Source organism: Schistocerca serialis, chromosome 6, assembly GCF_023864345.2.
Source record: "Schistocerca serialis cubense isolate TAMUIC-IGC-003099 chromosome 6, iqSchSeri2.2, whole genome shotgun sequence".
Classification (NCBI taxonomy): Eukaryota; Metazoa; Arthropoda; class Insecta; order Orthoptera; family Acrididae; genus Schistocerca; species Schistocerca serialis.
Genome location: NC_064643.1, coordinates 489,131,312 through 489,149,658, shown reverse-complemented (window position 1 = coordinate 489,149,658; position 18,347 = coordinate 489,131,312). Strand labels below are relative to the sequence as shown.

General features: G+C 44.8%; 1 protein-coding gene across 1 annotated transcript in view; it reads right to left on the bottom strand.

Annotated features, from left to right (window-relative positions):
- Window positions 1-13,447: 13,447 nt before the first annotated feature.
- LOC126484949 (uncharacterized) overlaps window positions 13,448-18,347 on the bottom strand; it is a 31,308-nt gene continuing 26,408 nt past the window's right edge. Inside the window, exon 4 of the mRNA XM_050108550.1 lies at window positions 13,448-13,647. Coding sequence (XP_049964507.1) covers window positions 13,448-13,647 — 200 coding nt within the window. The remainder of the gene's footprint in view (window positions 13,648-18,347) is intronic.

Here is an 18,347-nt window from a genome sequence, read left to right as displayed (position 1 = left end):
GTCAGTGTAGTTCGGTTCACCCTCTATACTGTAGTAGTTTGTGGTTAACCTTAGATCATCCATATAATTTCATCGTCCGAAAGGTTAGTAAAATAACTCATTCTGTTATTTCTTCCACGACACTAATCTTCAATTCTTCGTTTTTACACTGAAGAACCAAAGAAAATGGTTCACCTCCCTAATATCGTGCAGGGCCACCGCTAGCACGCAGAAGTGCTGCTACACCATGTGGAATAGACTTGACTAGCGTCTGAAGTAGTGCTGGAGAGAATTGACACCATGAATGCTGCAAGGCTGTCCTTAAATCCGTAGGAGTACAAGGGGGTGAAGGTCTCTTCTGAACATGACGTTGCGAGGCATGTCAGATATGCTCAATAATGCTTATGTCTGGGGGGTTTGATGGGTAGCAGAAGTGTTTAAACTCAGAAGAGTGTTCCTGGAGCCATTCTGTAGCAATTATAGACGTGTGGGGTGTCACATTGTCCTGCTGGAATTACGTAAGTCCATCGGATTGAACAATGGAATGAATGGAATGGCTCTGAGCACTATGGGACTCAACCGCTGAGGTCATTAGTCCCCTAGAACTTAGAACTAGTTAAACCTAACTAACCTAAGGACATCACACACATCCATGCCCGAGGCAGGATTCGAACCTGCGACCGTAGCGATCTCGCGGTTCCAGACTGCAGCGCCAGAACCGCGCGGCTACTTCGGCCGGCTCGAATGAATGGAAATTGGAAATTTGTGGTAAGGGCTATGGGACCAAACTGCTGAGGTCATCGTCCCCTAGGCTTACGCACTACTTAATCTAACTTAAGCTAACATACTCTAAGGACAACACACACACACACACACACACACACACACACACACACACACACACACACACACACCCTTGCCCAAGGCCGGCCGGAGTGCCCGTGCGGTTCTAGGCGCTACAGTCTGGAACCGAGCAACCGCTAGTGTCGCGGGTTCGAATCCTGCCTCGGGCATGATTGTGCGGGATGTCCTTAGGTTAGTTAGATTTAATTAGTTCTAAGTTCTAGGCGACTGATGACTTCAGAAGTTAAGTCGCATAGTGCTCAGAGCTATTTGAGCCATGCCCAAGGGAGGAGTCTAACCTCCGATGGGGGCAGCCGCGGGAATGAATGGATGTAGGTGATCAGACAGGATGGTTACGTACGTGTCACGTGTCACCTATCAGAGTCGTACATGCTCAACACCATTACAGAGCCGCCAACAGTTTGAATGGTCCACTGCTGACATGCAGGATCAATGCATTCGTGAGATTGTTTCCATATTCGTACACGTCCATCTATTCGATACAACATGAAACGAGACTCATTCGACCAGGCAACATGTTTCCAGTCATGAACAGTCCATTGTAGGTGTTGACGGACCCAGATGAGACATAAAGCTTTGTGCCGTGCAGTCATCAAGGATACATGAGTAGGCCTTCGGCTCCAGAAGCTCGTAACGATGATGTTTTGTTAAATGTTTCGCACGCTGACACTTGTTGATGGCTCATCACTGAAATCCGCGGCGATTTGCGTAAGGGTTGGACTTTTTCTGTCACGTTAAGCGATTCTCTTCAGTCGTCGTTGGTTCCGTTCTTGCAGGATCTTTTTCCGGCTGCAGCGATGTCGCAGATATGATGTCTTAACCTATTCGCGGTACATTCGTGAAAGTGTTGTACGGGAAAATCCCCACTTCATCGCTACCTGGGAGATGCTGTGTCCCATCGCTCATGCGCCGATAATGACACCACGTTCAAACTCACTCACATCTTAATAACCTGCCATTGTATCAGCACTAACCGATCTAACAACTACGAGAGACAGGTGTTGTCTTATATAGGTGTTGCCGGCCGCAGCGCCGTATCTGCCGGTTTACATCTCTCTGAATTTGAATACGCATGCCTACACCAGTTTTTTGCGCTCCAGTGTAGGCCAACACCGGTTTCACAGATATAAGAGCCACGTCTTCAGGTGAACATCTGCGTAATAATATATCAAGAAGGAATGACAGCCCAGAATCATCAAATCACTGATACGTAAATTTCCTAAAATTATTTTAAGATTTTTAAAAATTTATAAAATCTTCTACACGAAAACATTTGAAAAATGTACTCACATAACTAAAATATTAGAACTGAAAGAGCCCACTGCATACCTTCCAATTCAACACGTTGGATGGGGTCTAAACAAGTTACAGCATAGTGATCCAATACTAAGGTAAAAGTTCGAGTAAACAGCTATTGACGGAAAAGTAGACATTGAAAATCACACTTACCGCATTTTGTTCAGTTTATTTTGAATGTACCCCAATTTTGTTCACCTTACAAGTGGATCACTATGGAACAAATTTCTTAGGCGACAACCACCACACTTGATTGAAATCGATGCATCTGGTTGTTTTGTTCAATGACATACTGCCTTTTAGCGGTGTTTAACTCTGACCGACAACGAATGTTAGGTTCAAAGTTCTGAGCATTTTAGCTTTAATGTGAGTTGCGTGAGTGCAAATAGTAGTGTTTTAACACTCATATCTAAAAGTTTTTAAAGGTGTTTTTCTTTATTTTTGAAGATCTTAAGAAAATTTAGAAAACTATCGTATCAGTCGATGTCTCAGGGTTTACTCCTGTGCAGAGTTTCACCTCAATATGTGGTTCTTAGTGCCATGAAATCGGTAGTGATCCTAAAATAAAGGAATAAATGCAGCTTAGAGCATTAGTTATATCCAAAATGATTAGTCATAGCTGTGGTTGCCGTATCTACAAGGTTGTCTGGTGATGTTTTGTTCTCAATAATGTTGAAATATAAAAATCAACAGGAAGCCAAAATCAATCTCTCTCTCTCTCTCTCTCTCTCTCTCTCTCTCTCTCTCTCTCTCTCACACACACACACACACACACACACACACACACACACACAAATATACAGTGCTTCTCCTCCGTGATAGCTATTAACATCGCTCTCACCCCAGGCAGCTAACATGAAATATAAAAATCAGCAGGAAGTCAGTATTCTACCAACGATTATCTATTCAGTCTCCGACGGATTAAAGCGTCGGAAATATTCCTGTTTGCATGGCGACATTTATTAGAATAAACTCAGCTCTGAGAAATATTCGGGGAAGGATGAGAGCTGAAAAGAAGGAAACAAAGCATCTTTTACAGCAACGTGGATATGTACAGAAACTGTAGGTCCACAATATTCAGCCGAGGGAACAAGAGTGGATGAAATTGAAGTACACAGAATCTACAAAACTGGAGGCAAATTTACTTGTTCCATACAAATAGCGGTGCTAGGTGGAAAAATTTTGGAGGGAATTCGCTTAAGCCTTTCTGGCTGTAGTAATGAACCACAACATGCCAATCCAAGTGATAAAGGGGGAGGTCACGGTGAAATCTTTCCGCATTGCTCACGCCGCTGGTATGTACTCGCAGCACAAGTTGGTCGCCAACTTCAGACACTAGTAAAGTCTATTCCACATGGTGTTGCTGCACTTCTGCGTGCTAGCGGTGGCCCTACACGATATTAGGGAGGTGAACCATTTTCTTTGGTTCTTCAGTGTAAAAACGAAGAATTGAAGATTAGTTTCGTGGAAGAAATAGCAGAATGAGTTATTTTACTAACGTTTCGGACGATGAAATTAAATGGATGATCTAAGATTAACCACAAACTACTACGGTATAGAGGGTGAACCGAACTACACTGACAAAATTTCGAAGTTTAGTTAAAAACAGTTTTGGTTAAATTTATATAAATATCCCATTGTATGCGGTGTCTTATTACAGAGCACTTACATTCCCTTTGTAAACAGTGGTTTGGACACGGTTACCCCAGTCCAAGGGCATTTCGGTCGCCAGATGTGACATCAATGGACGGCTCCTTCTGGGGGCGTATGAAGAGCCCAGTTCAACAGACACCGGTCGAAATTCACGTGGACATCGTTTCTAGGACAGTCACCGCGGCGGAAGCAGTTTGTCAAACTCCTAGTGTAAGGGAGTCGACGGTGTATTAATGTACGGATACTACCTCCCATTTGTTAGACAGTGCATGTACTCGAACCGATCAGATTTCGCACAGTGTGATAAAAACGTATATTTTTGAGTTGGTATTCTATTTTGTGTTATGCGTTTTGGTGTACGTAGGCAAGCACCGTTGTCGAGTTCCGTTCCAGATGTTCAACGGGTGCACTGTTGCTGAATCCGAGGGGCTAGCTGCATATAGCAAACTGTGTCTGCGATGGAGACTAATCTGCGTCCATTGGTTCGAGCTGGTGCTGCTAAGGAATAGGGATGAGCTTGCTGTGGTCTGAGCTTTTATGATTTTGGGAGGTGTCACTCAGTACAGATCTTTCGACACTCCCCCCCTCCCCCCCCCCTCCCAACCCCATTTAAAATAAAAGGACCATTTCCACATTAACTTGATGAACTCGAGTAAAAACTACCTGCTGTCACCTACGTCGGTGAAATCTTACGTCTTGCGCCAACGGAAGTTTAACATTCTAGGTTAGTCCCAGTTGTAGGAAGAGTGGTTGTCACTGTGTTCCTAAGACTCCTCGTTGAAGGAGGAGGAGCAGTTGGAAGTCTGAAGAGTTTTTTAACTGTTACCGTCATTTCAAGTGACGTAGGAAATTATGTCGAAATGATAACAGCCAAAATGAAATCCCAGGTTTCGGTCTCTCAATACGTTTGGAATAATTGTAGTAATGCCTCTTCACTGGAAATTTTTGTTTACGGTTTGGACCGAAATTGAAAAGTAAGGGAACACGAAATAGAAGTGATATAAAAATAAGTACACTGGTAACTTGTTGATTATCAAACTGTGCTGAATCTATAATTAATTTGTGTGTGTGTTTTGATTCTTAGGATTTTTTTGTTTATTTGAGTGCTAGGACAGGCACACACTCGCACATCTCGACATGTAGTCTTACAATACACACAAGACTGTGAACAAATTCAACGTCAGCAAGAACGTAATTCTTTCTAGTGGCCCAGACGCTCAATTTATCTTCTTTTCCTTGCCTACGTCACTCGACTCCACAGTAATTTTATTACATAATATCAGTAGGTGAAATGGAAGCACGGTGTTCCTGTGTTGTCTCCGGCAACGACACTCCGGAGAAGCTGACGCTTCGTCCACGTAAGACACACTTTCCCGGAAACCTTCATGTGGCGTCGCCACGGTAATCTGGCACCCAAGCTGCAAACTCGCCCTCACATGTTGCCGAAGAACCCTCATTCCGTATTCATGGAATACGGGCCAGGAGGGACATCGCAGTAATTAACAATTTCCATTTCTGTACCCTCGTCCACGAGTAATGGGAATTCCGAAATCCGTTCCCCGAGGCACCTGACGAAGAGGTCATCTAACGTAGGGTTTGAGAAGAGCATACGGGACTGTGAGGCGGGTAGGGAATCAGGTGGCGGCAGGAATGGAAGGGAGAGGGAGCTCTATTACTGGAACTCGCTAAGGGTTACTGCCCCAGCGACAGGGGTGTAGGTGGGATAGGTTGATTGAGAAATAAGTGAGTTACATGTAGCCACCTACAACAACGGTTCAAACGTGAGATATCAAGAGCTTTCATTGTTAAACTTCGTTCCATAACGTATACAGCAACTGACTATAACACTGCGACAATACTTATATAACTATTGCAATAAAGACACTATGATTGCTGCAATATTTCAGTTGTTTTGAAGATTAGATTTTAAAGACCCTTACACATGAAGCAAAAGACCTCCTGGGTGGGAGGGGGGGTGGGGGCAACCACTGCTGAGAGGCATTATGAATAACAGTAAGAAACACTTAGCGTTGTAAGGATCTGGAATTCGGAGCTAAAAAATCAAAAATTTGAACCAATAGCTCCGGGAAGGGAAACAAATGGAATCAAGGTAAACTGCTTGGCTTTTGCGGATGATTTAGCAATAATTTCAGAAAACCTGACAGAAGCAGTTATTCAGATAAACCTTCTGGAAGAAAAAACAGCAAACAGAACTGGTCTCAGAATTTCAGCTGAAGAAAAAAATTCATGACAAACATAAAAAATCCGCCAATCTTCATAGACACGCAAATAGGTAGAATAGAGCGTGTAAATAAATTTAAATATTTTGGACAGACTATACAATAGAATTGACTAGAAAAATCTGCAATAGATGTAAGAATTAACAAAATGGAAAGAGCATATGGTTTGACCAAAAATATTTACAACAAGAAATGTATATCTAGAAAAACAAAACTAAAACACTACACCACAGTGGTACGACCAGAATGTTTAAATGGATCTGACAGACTAGAGGTACTGGAAAGAAGGATTATTGGAAAAGTGATGGGTGCAATAAGAATTGCAGATGGTTGGAAAATAAGAAGTAATAAGGAGATCCAAAAAATATAGAGAAAATAACTGCAGTAATGGCCAAACCAAGATTAACCTTATTCGGACACCTCAACCGAGTGGATGGAAATAGACTAACAAAACAAATACTACTACTTTTCTGGAAGAAGAAATCGATAATAGCATGTATTACAGAAGCAAGGAAGATCTAGAAGGAAACAACATCAAAGAATCAGAAACAGCAGAGAGAAACCGTTTTAAAAATAAAATACTACATTTGGAAGGCTGTCAAAGCAGAAGAAATAAAAAAAATCTGGAACAACATGGACAGAAGAAAGGAAGAGACTTCATGGGGAGAAAATGAGGGAATTCCGGAAAAAGAGGAACTCAAGTTGTTAACGTGATCCTAGTTGGTCAATACGATTACAAACAAACAAAAATCTGCACGTCATAGAAAACAATAATTAAAAAGTCATCAATCATGAATTTTCTCTAAAAGCCGCATAGCTGGTTGAAGGTGCTTCACTTGCCTCTATACGTTACTCGTCAGTGCATGGTCAGGCTACCCCCGTCGGTGGTTCGAGTCCTCCCTCGTGCAAGGGTGTGTGTGTTGTCCATAGTGTAAGTAAGTTTGAGTTAGATTAAGTAGTGCCTATGCTTAGGGACCTATGACCTCAGCAGTTTGGTCCCATAAGAAATGGTTCAAATGACTCTGAGCACTATGGGACTTAACTTCTGAGGTCATCAGTCCCCTAGAACGTAGAACTACTTTTACCTAACTAACCTAAGGACATCACACACATCCATGCCGTAGGCAGGATTCGAACCTGCGACCGTAGCGGTCGCGCGGTTTCAGACTGTAGCGCCAGAACCGCTCGGCCACTCCGGCCGGCGGTCCCATAAGACCTTACCACAAATTTCCAACTTTTTCTCATGATCAAGATTATAGTGGCTATATTTTTAAAATGTGGATGGAAAATTACGGTGTGGAAGCATTCTAGGAGTTATCCAGATTAACTTTATTATGACGACTCACCAGTGTGATTTGACTCGTTATGTGGATGGCTTCTTGAATGCTTGGCGTCAGTAATTGTGCATCTACATTAAAAACCTGAAGACTCGTCTATACTGACTTGAAGCTGGTAGTTACGAATAAAGGGGTTTTTGGAAACACCTCTTCATTCAAGACTGTTTTTAATTATTATAATATTTATGACAATTTACGCGGTTATTCAGTGCTGAGTTTTTTATTGTTATTTACAAGAACTCACCCAGTAAGCTGTTTCTATATTTATTCATTGACCATGCACATAATTTTATCAGATATGTCATTTTAATTGACAAAAAAAAATTAAAGAAAATTAACTAAGTAAAGAAAGCAGTAATTTCAGTCTGTCTCCGTAGCTGGGTGGCAATCTGCCGCCGGCAGTGTTACAGAGCGGTCACGTTCCGCTCCCGAGACACGTGTCGAGTGTTGTGTTCACTTCAACCGCTGCTAAGTGCCATCTTCCTTATAGATCAACACGGCACACACCTATCGCTAAACTACTTTACATTTCACCTTTGGTCCAGACTTTGCCTTTCCCAAGGGGCTTGAGACTGAACCATTTCTTTGCGACGACGTTAAAATACCACCCTAAGTTCTGATTCGAATCCATCAGTCGATGGTTAGTAGCACCAGGTACATCAAGATGATTAACGACACAGCGTGCAGCTTGGTGCTACAGAACGTCAAAGGTGGACTACATTTCCGTCATTTCGACGGTAACGTAGTGTCAATTATCGTCTATCACGCAGTACTCGGCCTACGAACGCTGAGGATATTCGAACTGCCATACTAACTACCCATGAACGTCGTCACTGCGGCGCCCCGATCCTATGCCAGCGTCCTGGAATGTGTCACCGAACGATAGTTACAATTTTGAACCTATTCCGTCTTAAATGACGTCAGGCAGGTTCGCATTAATCTGAAATGCCACGTGCCCTTCTTCATATCGGAGGCTGCGGTGCCATCATAATGTATGACTGTGAGCTCCGCATATGCAGTGGTTGTCGGAAAGAGGGCAATTTTCGGTCTGAATGCGTCCAAAGACGTGTCGTGCAGTTCCCATTGTTAGAAGCATCTGTGGCAACCACGCTGTCTGGCCTACCAGTAACTTACGCGGTGGCCCTCGCCACACCTACAGCTTCGACCAGCTTGTCGCATGGTCTCTCCATTCGGCATGTCCAGCTACCCCACCACTCTTTGGAAGGCGCGCTCGCTCCACCCATCAGATCGACTCCCACGACGGACACCATGGAGACGGCCACATATCCACAACAATTGCTCGATTCCTTCATTATATCAACCGAGGTCTTTGAACCCGGTTGACGCTCCTCCTAACCATCATCTGACATTGAGGAACACTCATGCAAACAATGCTCGCCGCGTCGGCACAAACGTTGTTGCTGCTCGCCTGTGGATGCTTATGAAACTGTTGCACAAGACGATGGAGAAGCCGCCCAACCATCTGAAAGTCTCATACAGAGGTCGCCACATGGTAAAAGTGATGATCAACAAGTTTCGTCACATGGGCAACCAGTGGAAGCTGTCACAAACATAGTATCGACCGGTGTACAGGTTGAGACACCTGTCTCCCTGCCCACGCCTCATGATCTCTCTCACCAAAATATTCACATGGACACTGGACAAACCCTCTATATGGGGACGTGGAGTGACGACATGGGAACGAAATGCCTCCTCCAGTGAATCGTCTGCTGCCCCCCCCCCCCCTCAGTATCAAGATTGCCCATTAAATGACACACAGTAGCTGGTGGGATGTGCCCTCCTTTCTGGCCCCACCCCAAATCGTCCCCAGCGATAGTACAAGCACGTCCACTGCAGCTAGTACAGAAATATTGTTTCACACTACTGAACATCTACAGTGCTCATGAAAAGTTTGCAATATTATCGCAAAATGTGATCTATGATACCACAGGCCTCACTGACCTAGGCAATTCATCCCTTACCCAGTTAGAGCCCATATACTGGATGGCGTTGACACTGGCATGCTTTATGGCCGTTTCCCAGTCATGTAAACATACCTCTGCCGCAACGGAACAACCCGAGCGGTCTAGTATCAATAACAGGTTCATTCAGTTCGTGTTCAGCAGTGCAGTTCAAAGATTGCAGGACACTCACTTCTAATATGGTGTTATGCTGCGTAATGTTGTTAAAGACGTTGATCTTTATTACTTGGCTGCTATACCTGGATACGATCTGACTTCATTCATATGACGAAATGGTTGGCAGTAGTTAACGCTCTTGCTTGTGCGCTATAGGGAAGGAATAGTGGTAAGCTTGACCTGTGTTCAGAGGAAGATGCTTCTGATTTAAACGACTGCAGTAAGAGTGTACGGCAGCTCAGGGCCGAGGGGAGCGTTTCTTTTCTGTGGAACCTGAGTGAAAACATTTGGGGACTGCCGACTTCCACGGTCTCATTGTGCAGACACGTTGGATGGCGCCGATCGGTCGGCGGCCCCTTCCAGGTAGGCTGACTAGTGCCGAGGAGTCGCTGCTGTAATGGGCAGAGGATTCAAGACCAGCAATAAAGCAGAGGATGGGCCCTTGTTAGGCAGGAAGCCGATAAGACGACTGCGTGTTTCTGCGAATTTCCATGGGACAGGTCACTAGCGTCCATACGTCCAGACTATGCTACAAAACATATTTGTGAAGGCACAAGGCTTTTAGCGAGTTTATGACTATTCTTTGGAAAGTTCGAAATGGACGCAACAGGGGAGAAAACGATCCTTTTATGGAGGGCTGTGATTCAATCCAGGTCATGCTTCTGGAAAAGACATGGCGTAAGTGCGTGGGAAAGAGGGCGCGAAGCTGAATCTCTTTTTCCTATTCTCGCAATTAACTTTAAAGTCTCTGGTTGGTCAAATCTGTGTATGCCGACAAGGGTAAGTCTCCCAGTTTCGAATGTGGCGCTCCAGCTCGTGATTGGCTTGTGGTGAAGTGGGAGTAGCCTAAGGTGTAAATGTGCCATGCTACAGAGCTGGCGAGGAAAGCTGAGAGAAACGGAAGAGGACACACTTGTACTGGTGCTCCGCTAGTAAAGAACTGCAGGTCTGTACCTAAATGGTTAGACTTGTGTCCTTTGCTAGTGTGCCACTTAGAGCCTGTGCCAGTCACCATCTGAACCGTCAGAGGTGCTGCTTCTAGCATCACGCTCAAGAGTGATGCGTGGTTGTACTTATTTGTTTTGAATCGGCTGTCTGAACATTTGACATATTTGTCATGCATAGTCGTTGCACGGAGTCAAATTGTTTAGGCAGACCAGCAAACGGGTCTGCCTGCACACTGGAATCCACCGGGGCTTCAGAGGATCGTAGGTAAGTACCTGCGTTCCTAATTAGCCGAACGCGAGACCGCGTACTTGCATTTTCGGGCGCGCGCATTAATAACAGATTGCTGCCGTCCATGACTCCAGTCGCCGAGCGCATCGTGGTGTGCCGCCCTGACCAGCAGGAGGGTAAAGTATTCGCTGCTATTTCGTAGGGCTCCAATACATGCTTCTCAGCACCCTGTTCTTTCGAACCACATTTCTCTTTATGGAATAGGAGAGTACAGATGCTTGACTGTATCGCAGTTTTTGGGCCATACCACGGATTCACGTGTATGAAGTCAGATAAAGCGATTAGTGTTCTGGTCTGTGTCGTGTGTTGTTCCCCAGCTGATCACTTTGTCTATGATTGTGCGCATATTAGGGATAGTGTTTGAAAAAAAAAAAAAGTTTGTCTGATGTTTCTTTAGCCATGTTTTTGTCTTGTGATGTTAAGAAGGAATAAATCTATTTTTTATTTAGACCACAACTCCTCCCAGTGTTCTGATTAACATTACATTTCCCGTTTTGATTAATGTATTGATTAAAATTGAAAGTAGGAAGCTTGTACAGTAAGATTTCACGCAGAGGCATACAACCGTCTGACAGAGTGATCGTCCTCTTATGACAATGCCTGTATGGGATCGTTTCCTCCAACTGTTGGTCTGTGGGTGCCCAACATCAAATGCCAGATACGTTGGAAATGGCTTATCCCAGGCAACAGGGATGGACCGAACAGTGAGTAAAAGACTGAATCAGGGTGGTCTACATTCTAGAAGACCAATGAGAAGTTTTGCACTGAACAATTGAAACTACGCAATCGAAAGACCTGAGCTCTTGCACATCGACTTTGGACCATTGCAGAATGAAACAATGCGTTTGCTGACGAAACCAGGACTGATTTGCGACGGACATTAGACGTGTTAGGATTTGGAAAAGTACTAGACGACACCTGGTACGCCGATACGTTCAGAAAGTCTATCCGTTTGCAGATGGAAGTTTAATGTTTGGAGCAGCAATAGTGAGAAGACGGCAGACCCTTCTAATTGCCTTCTACACCAATTTGACTGGTCCCTGATATCTCCAAGAGGTCCTATATACGATTTTAATGTCGTACAGACGTAAAGTCGGTGGCAGCTTCATCCCAGTCCATGGCAGTGCAAGGTATCAGTATCTTCAAAGACGCAACATTAATCGAATGCATTGACCAGCACATGAGTACAATTGAGCATGCATGGGATCTGTTGAAGGTGGCCATTGCACAGCGTCTGAATCCATATGACAATCTTTAGGATGTCCGCCCCTGGTAGCTGCGTGGTCAGCGCGACGGGATGTCATACCTAACAGCCCGGATTCGATTTCCGGCTGGGTCGGAGATTTTCTCCGCTCAGCGACTGGGTGTTGTGTTGTCCTTATCATCATTTCATCCCCATCGACACGCAAATCGCCGAAGTGGCGTCAACTCGAAAGACTTGCACCAGGAGAACGGTCTACCCGACGTTAGGCCCTAGCCACACAGCTTTTCCATTTATATCTTCAGGATCTCACTGAAGCTGACATTGAGGAATGGGACCACGGGACCATGTACCCCAACATGAGGAAGATTGTAACTGCTTTTGTTTTCAACACGTACACTTAGGAGAGAGCATGCTTTGTTTTGTAATGATTTTTTGTAACTAAGCAAAATTGTTCTTCTTTTCAGAGGAAATTATGTTCATTTTGTTAGTAAGGTATTGTGTACTACAATAAGTCATTGTAGGAGACTGATGTTCCTAGCTTCTTTGACGTGTGCACCAAAGCTACAGCTCCTCTGTGCTACGATCGGACCTTTGACTTCTTCATGAACTTCGTGCTGAAGTACCCCAGTGAAAGGCTGTGACTCACACATATCTGTACGCGATTACTTGGGTGTGAAATGGCCTTTTACATACGCGAATGGATCGCAGTCACGGACATGACACTCGTGTGCGGCCGGGACATGGCTGTAACCGTCTTCGAGACTGGTGTCATCAGTATCTATGCCTCGTCTGGCTCCATGAATCGTCTGCAGCAGTCTACAGTCTTTGCAGATGACGTCGCCTCCTCTTTTCCGGACCCTAGGGTCGCTTCGTTGTAGGCAGCAATTTAATCTGTGCCCTCCACCTGAAGGACCAGACACCTGGCTATTTGCTATGCCCGATGCAGTGTACCTTGATCGACTTTCGTCCCGTTGACGTTTAGGAGAAGATTCATTGTGACACCCTTAGCTATACCAACTGTACTATCTGTACACTCGTTTTGCATCACTGTTCACCTTGTAAATATTGTCTCTCAAACAGATAAATTGCCCACCATCTGCACGATCATGGTACCATCTCAGTCGGTCTGGCGCAACAAAAGGTTTTGGAAGCTTACACTTCCCTACATCGAGACCCATGCTGCTGACAATGTATTGCCACTACGCGTGCGTGGGTCCTGCGAAAAGCGTCTCCCATGGTACACATCCACACTGCACTTGTAGCTCAAGTGTGCGAAATCTGCGGTTACAAAGGTCTTCATACAGATTGGCAAGGAGGCATCAGGACCATACCAACTTTCATTTGACACTCTTTCGTGAGCTCGACATGTTCCCCCATCATCTGGTGTTCATAGGGAATGATAGCGTACTAATGGCAATCTCCTCACTCTCTACCGTTATAAATCGTATGGTGTCGTGGAATGTTCATGATGACAGGAACTTCTAAACGAGGAATAGCCGTTCACGGTCCATGCTGCGTCTGACCACCGTTGTCGACGTTGCGTTTTCGTCTCTGCCCCGATGGTACTGGCCATACAATGCAAGCAGTGGGGGTGTCTACCTTCACCAACCAGTATCCCAACTTTGACGACGACGACGACGACGACGACGACGACGACGACGACCCGATAGCGGGGCGAATTCCTGCCCACCCCCTCCACGCTGCTGAACGGACCCTCAACATTGCAGAGGCGATAAAAATGATTTCTGTGATCTATCAAGGTGGAGAAGTTGGCGGACGTGATCGACAAGGAGACAAAGAACAAGTTTCTGAAATCAGATGGCGTTCCAGTGGAGCTATATTGGGCGTTCACGACCACAATGCTCCCTCGCTAGACGGAGGTGTTTTAGGAACTCATTACTCCATCCTTCCCGGCACCACCATAATTTGTCACTTTCGTTCGTTTATCAGCGCCTAAGACGTCAGGAGGAATAAATGTCTCTGCATACCATCCCCTTACATTAATGGACACAGATTATTGTATCTACAAGTGCTTATAAGCGGTACACATGTGCACGGTCTCGCCGCACGTTCTTTCACTGGAACAGACTGCACATGGTTGTGGAGCCACTCTTGAGACACCTTGTCAGAATATCCTGATACCATATAGACACAGTGTCAGTTCCCCGCAGCACTGGCCTCCATTTTACGGATGCCTTTTATGGTATTCAACATCCACTCCTCCACATTATTGTAAAGCGTATGGAGTTTCCTTCATTCTTTGTGGATGCTATTCGCCCGTTATTCCTTCTCACTGATGTGAGACCAACTCCTATACGCCACTATTTGCACCGAGGATGCTCCATGTCCACTCTACTGTTTGTCATCACACTGGAGCCCCTCATTACAGGGATTGCAACTCCTCCGTAGGGTCTCCCCTTTGTGTGATCATACCTATCACTGCAGGCTGCATGCAGATGACATCCCACGTCTCGCCCACTACACAGAGGACGTCAGTGATTCGACCCACTGGATCCAACAGTTGGGACATATTCTAGGTGGCATCTTTAACGTCTGCAGATCGATGATGGCGCGTATCAGGACTGGACTCCAGGTCCACTAGACCAGCTCTCCATCGGTACCGCCCTTTGGTGCTTAGGGATAAGTCACTGGCCTACCGTCGGCTTTTGCAGTCCATAATGCACCGTGTCCGCTGACATGTCCTCCATAGATTGAATCAGTTACATAATTGCGATGTGTGTCCTAAGTCAACATGTATGTGGTTCCTAAACTGTTACGTCATGCCCACATTTTCGGCATTTTGACCATTTTCAACATCCGCTACAGCATTATAACAGTGCCCTATCTTATAGGCACCCTCAGACTCATCCCTGTGTGATGCGATCCACTGTGTTCTTTGTCCATACTATGCTATGGCACTGGCGGAAGTCTTCCCTTTCTTTAAAATACAGTCTGTTGGATATCCTCCGACCAGCTTCTCTACAACCACTGATCGAGATAGCACATATCTCGCCGTCAATGAACAATATTGTAACTTATTTCACTGAACTTAGCTAAGTTCAGAATGATCTCCTCGTCACCCTCCCTGTTCTTTTGAAGCACTTCTATTTTTGCTTACATTATCCACCCTATGGAACCACAGTGTGTGCAGCACCCAGAAGTTAACTGTTAGAGGGTTTTAGGAGGGGGGGTCTAAGGCTCTTTTTACCATCAAATGTGTTTAGACTCTTATGTCGTTGACTTCATTATATAGGTTTGGTTACTTCGATGCTACGCTTTGACTGCAAACTGGACGACACCAGCGAGATCGTCTATACGCCTCCTGAAACGGGATGTGGTGGCTCCTCACCCAACACATCATGGCCAGTTACCTTCACGCCCCACCAATAGTGGTTTTCCTCTACTTCCGGCTGTTGCCCCAGACCTCACACTACTGTCTTGCAAAGTACCACAATCTTCTGCTTTCGAGAACGTACTTCAGAATACTTCTTTCACAGCAGTCGACATACAGCCCTCTACTTCTGGAACCAGGTTGCAATCGCTCACAGTATGCTTAGCCAGTCGCCCCATTAGTGACGAACCTTCACAGGATATCTCCAAAGCGTCTTTCTTGATCGCCCCCTCCAACTGCCCCGTGTATACATTTCATGACGCATCCATGATCACTTTCCACTGTACAGTGCACCCACACGCAAAGGCCAACGAACAATGACAATATGAACAAAGTAAACAAAAAATGAATAAAGATACAAATGAAAAAATCAAACTTGTTTCAGGTCTGGAAACCTAACAGCCGAGGAGTTATTGCTTATCGCACATTTCAGATATGTGACGTGTATAACAGAGATCGTGGTACATCTTATATGTCTACAATGCCTCTGGTACTTAGGGCAAGGAATCGTCGTAAAGTAGATGAATCTGAGTGTGTCCGTACAGGTTAAAGACGCACTGAATTGTGCTAAGGTTAAAGTTGTTGGTGACGTTATGCAATATTATACGAGGGTCACTCTAAAAGAAATGCACACTATTTTTGTAAAAATAAAGTTTTCATTCTGCATGTGTGAAAGTTTTACAGTGTGTAGATACATACTTCCCGCTTGTTTTCAAACTTAGTTCATCCTGTTCCCGTGAATGGCGCCGTCACAGCATGTCTTCAAGATGGCTGCTACACTTGACATTCGTCAGAAGCAACGTGCTGTCATAGAATTCCTGTGCTGTCAAAACGAGACAGTGGGAAACATCCACAAGAGGTTCAAGAAGGTGTATGGAGATTCTGCTGTCAATCGCAATACAGTTAGTCGGTGGGCAAGCAGGTTACGTCATGAAAGCGGGAACGGCAATATTGAGGATAGTCCTCACAGTGGCAGGCCTCATACCGCACACACTCCGGACAATGTGCAGAGAGTTAACGAATTGGTGACTGCTAACAGACGCATCACAGTGGACGAATTGTTATGCTACGTTGGAATAGAGGATGGAAGTGTTTGTAGAATACTGAAAGTGTTGGCGTTAAAAAAGGTTTGTTCCAGGTGGGTTCCCAGGATGCTGACAGTGGCTCACAAATAAACAAGAAAAACGGCGTGCAGTGAACTTTTGGAACAATATGAGAATGGTGGAGATGAGTTTCTTGGAAGAATTGTGACAGGTGATGAAACATGGCTCCATCATTTTTCACCAGAGACGAATAAGCAATCAATGGAGTGGCATCATGCAAATTCACCCAAGATAAAACCATATCATCTGCTGGAAAAAGTTATGGCTACGGTGTTTTTCGATTCCGAAGGACTCTTGCTAGTGGACATCGCGCCAATTGGAACGACGATAAATTCTGATGCATATGTGACAATACTGAAGAAACTTAAGCTCGACTTAGTCGTGTTCGACCACATCGGCAAAAGCAGGATGTTTTGCTGTTGCACGAAAATGCACGGCCACATGTCAGTCAAAAAACCATGGAAGCGATCACAAAATTCGGATGGACAACACTGAAACACCCGCCTTACAGTTCTGACCTGGCTCCATGTGACTATCATCTCTTCAGGAAACTGAGACACTCTTCGTGGAACAAGGTTTGAAGATGACTCCCTTGTGCACACTCACACTGCCAAACACTGGCTCCAACAGGTTGGTCCATCATTTTACCGTGCGGGTATACAGGCGCTGGTTCCAAGATGGCGTAAGGCAATTCAGAGGGATGGAAATTATGTGTAGAAATGAAAATATCGTTCATAAATGATGTATTTACACACTGTAAAACTTTCAGACATGTAAAATAAGAGATTTTTAAAAAAAAGAGAGTTCATATTTTATTGGCCCTCGTAGAAACTGAAATAAAGTGCCTGTTCATGAAGAGAACACGTCGGTCAGTTGCATGGCGTCATATGTGTGAAATACGCAATACGTAACATTCATAGAAAAAGCAGTTACTGTCTATTTGAAAAACAACTTCGAATCTTAAGTATTTATCTTGAATAAACTGTGAGAGAATCCCCAAAAACAGGGGCCTAACGTACTGGGAAATGCATTGAAACTATGAAATGGTGCTATGTAATCCAATGTATAAGCGATAAAGGTTATGCCACGGGTTATAGCTTTTTATATTATCGCCTGGCTGTGTACTTCTTGTATTTTTTAGCATTGACAATCGCTAGGCACTAGCTGATATCTAGTATCGCTCCAATAAAGCCTGAAAGGATGAGTGATTCCTTTGCTCCATCATTCTGAAAGTCATATCAGGGTAGTTGAGGGCATTCCACATTCCTAGTGGAAGGTACATTGATAATATGGTGTTCTCAGTAGAGAAACAGTAACCACAGGATACGTCTGTCAGGAGACTTCGGTGGCTTCGAACGTGTATTAGTCGTATGATGTCACCTGAGTCAGGGACATTTCCACCCTTCCAAGACTGGCCAAGTCGACTGGTCTGTTGGTGATGTTATTGTATTGTATTGTATTGAATTGTTCTGTATGGAACTGGGGTCCAAGAAACAATGTAGAGGCTTCGTCCCCGCCGTAGCCCTCAGTGGTTCACAACCCTACAATGGATACAGCAGTCAATTCGCCCCACCGCCGCCCCATACAGAACCCAGGGTTCTAGTGCGGTTCGGTCCCCCGTGGACGCCCGCGCGCGGGCTAGCTGCCGTTCACCACACCAACTACAAATTTTGTCTAAGTCACTCTATACCCTGCTACACTCACTAACGATGAGAGCTTCCCATACACCACAGTGTGATCAGCACCATTTGACAGTGTCGTCTGGGCAATGGATGGAAGTGAAAGGTGAATATTATATAGGTATTTCAAAGGAAGTACGCTACAGATCCACCGAACTAGTTTCAAAAAACTAAGAACATAAAAAGAAGTGCGGCGATTATATGAGCTCATTTCATCTTCAAGAATG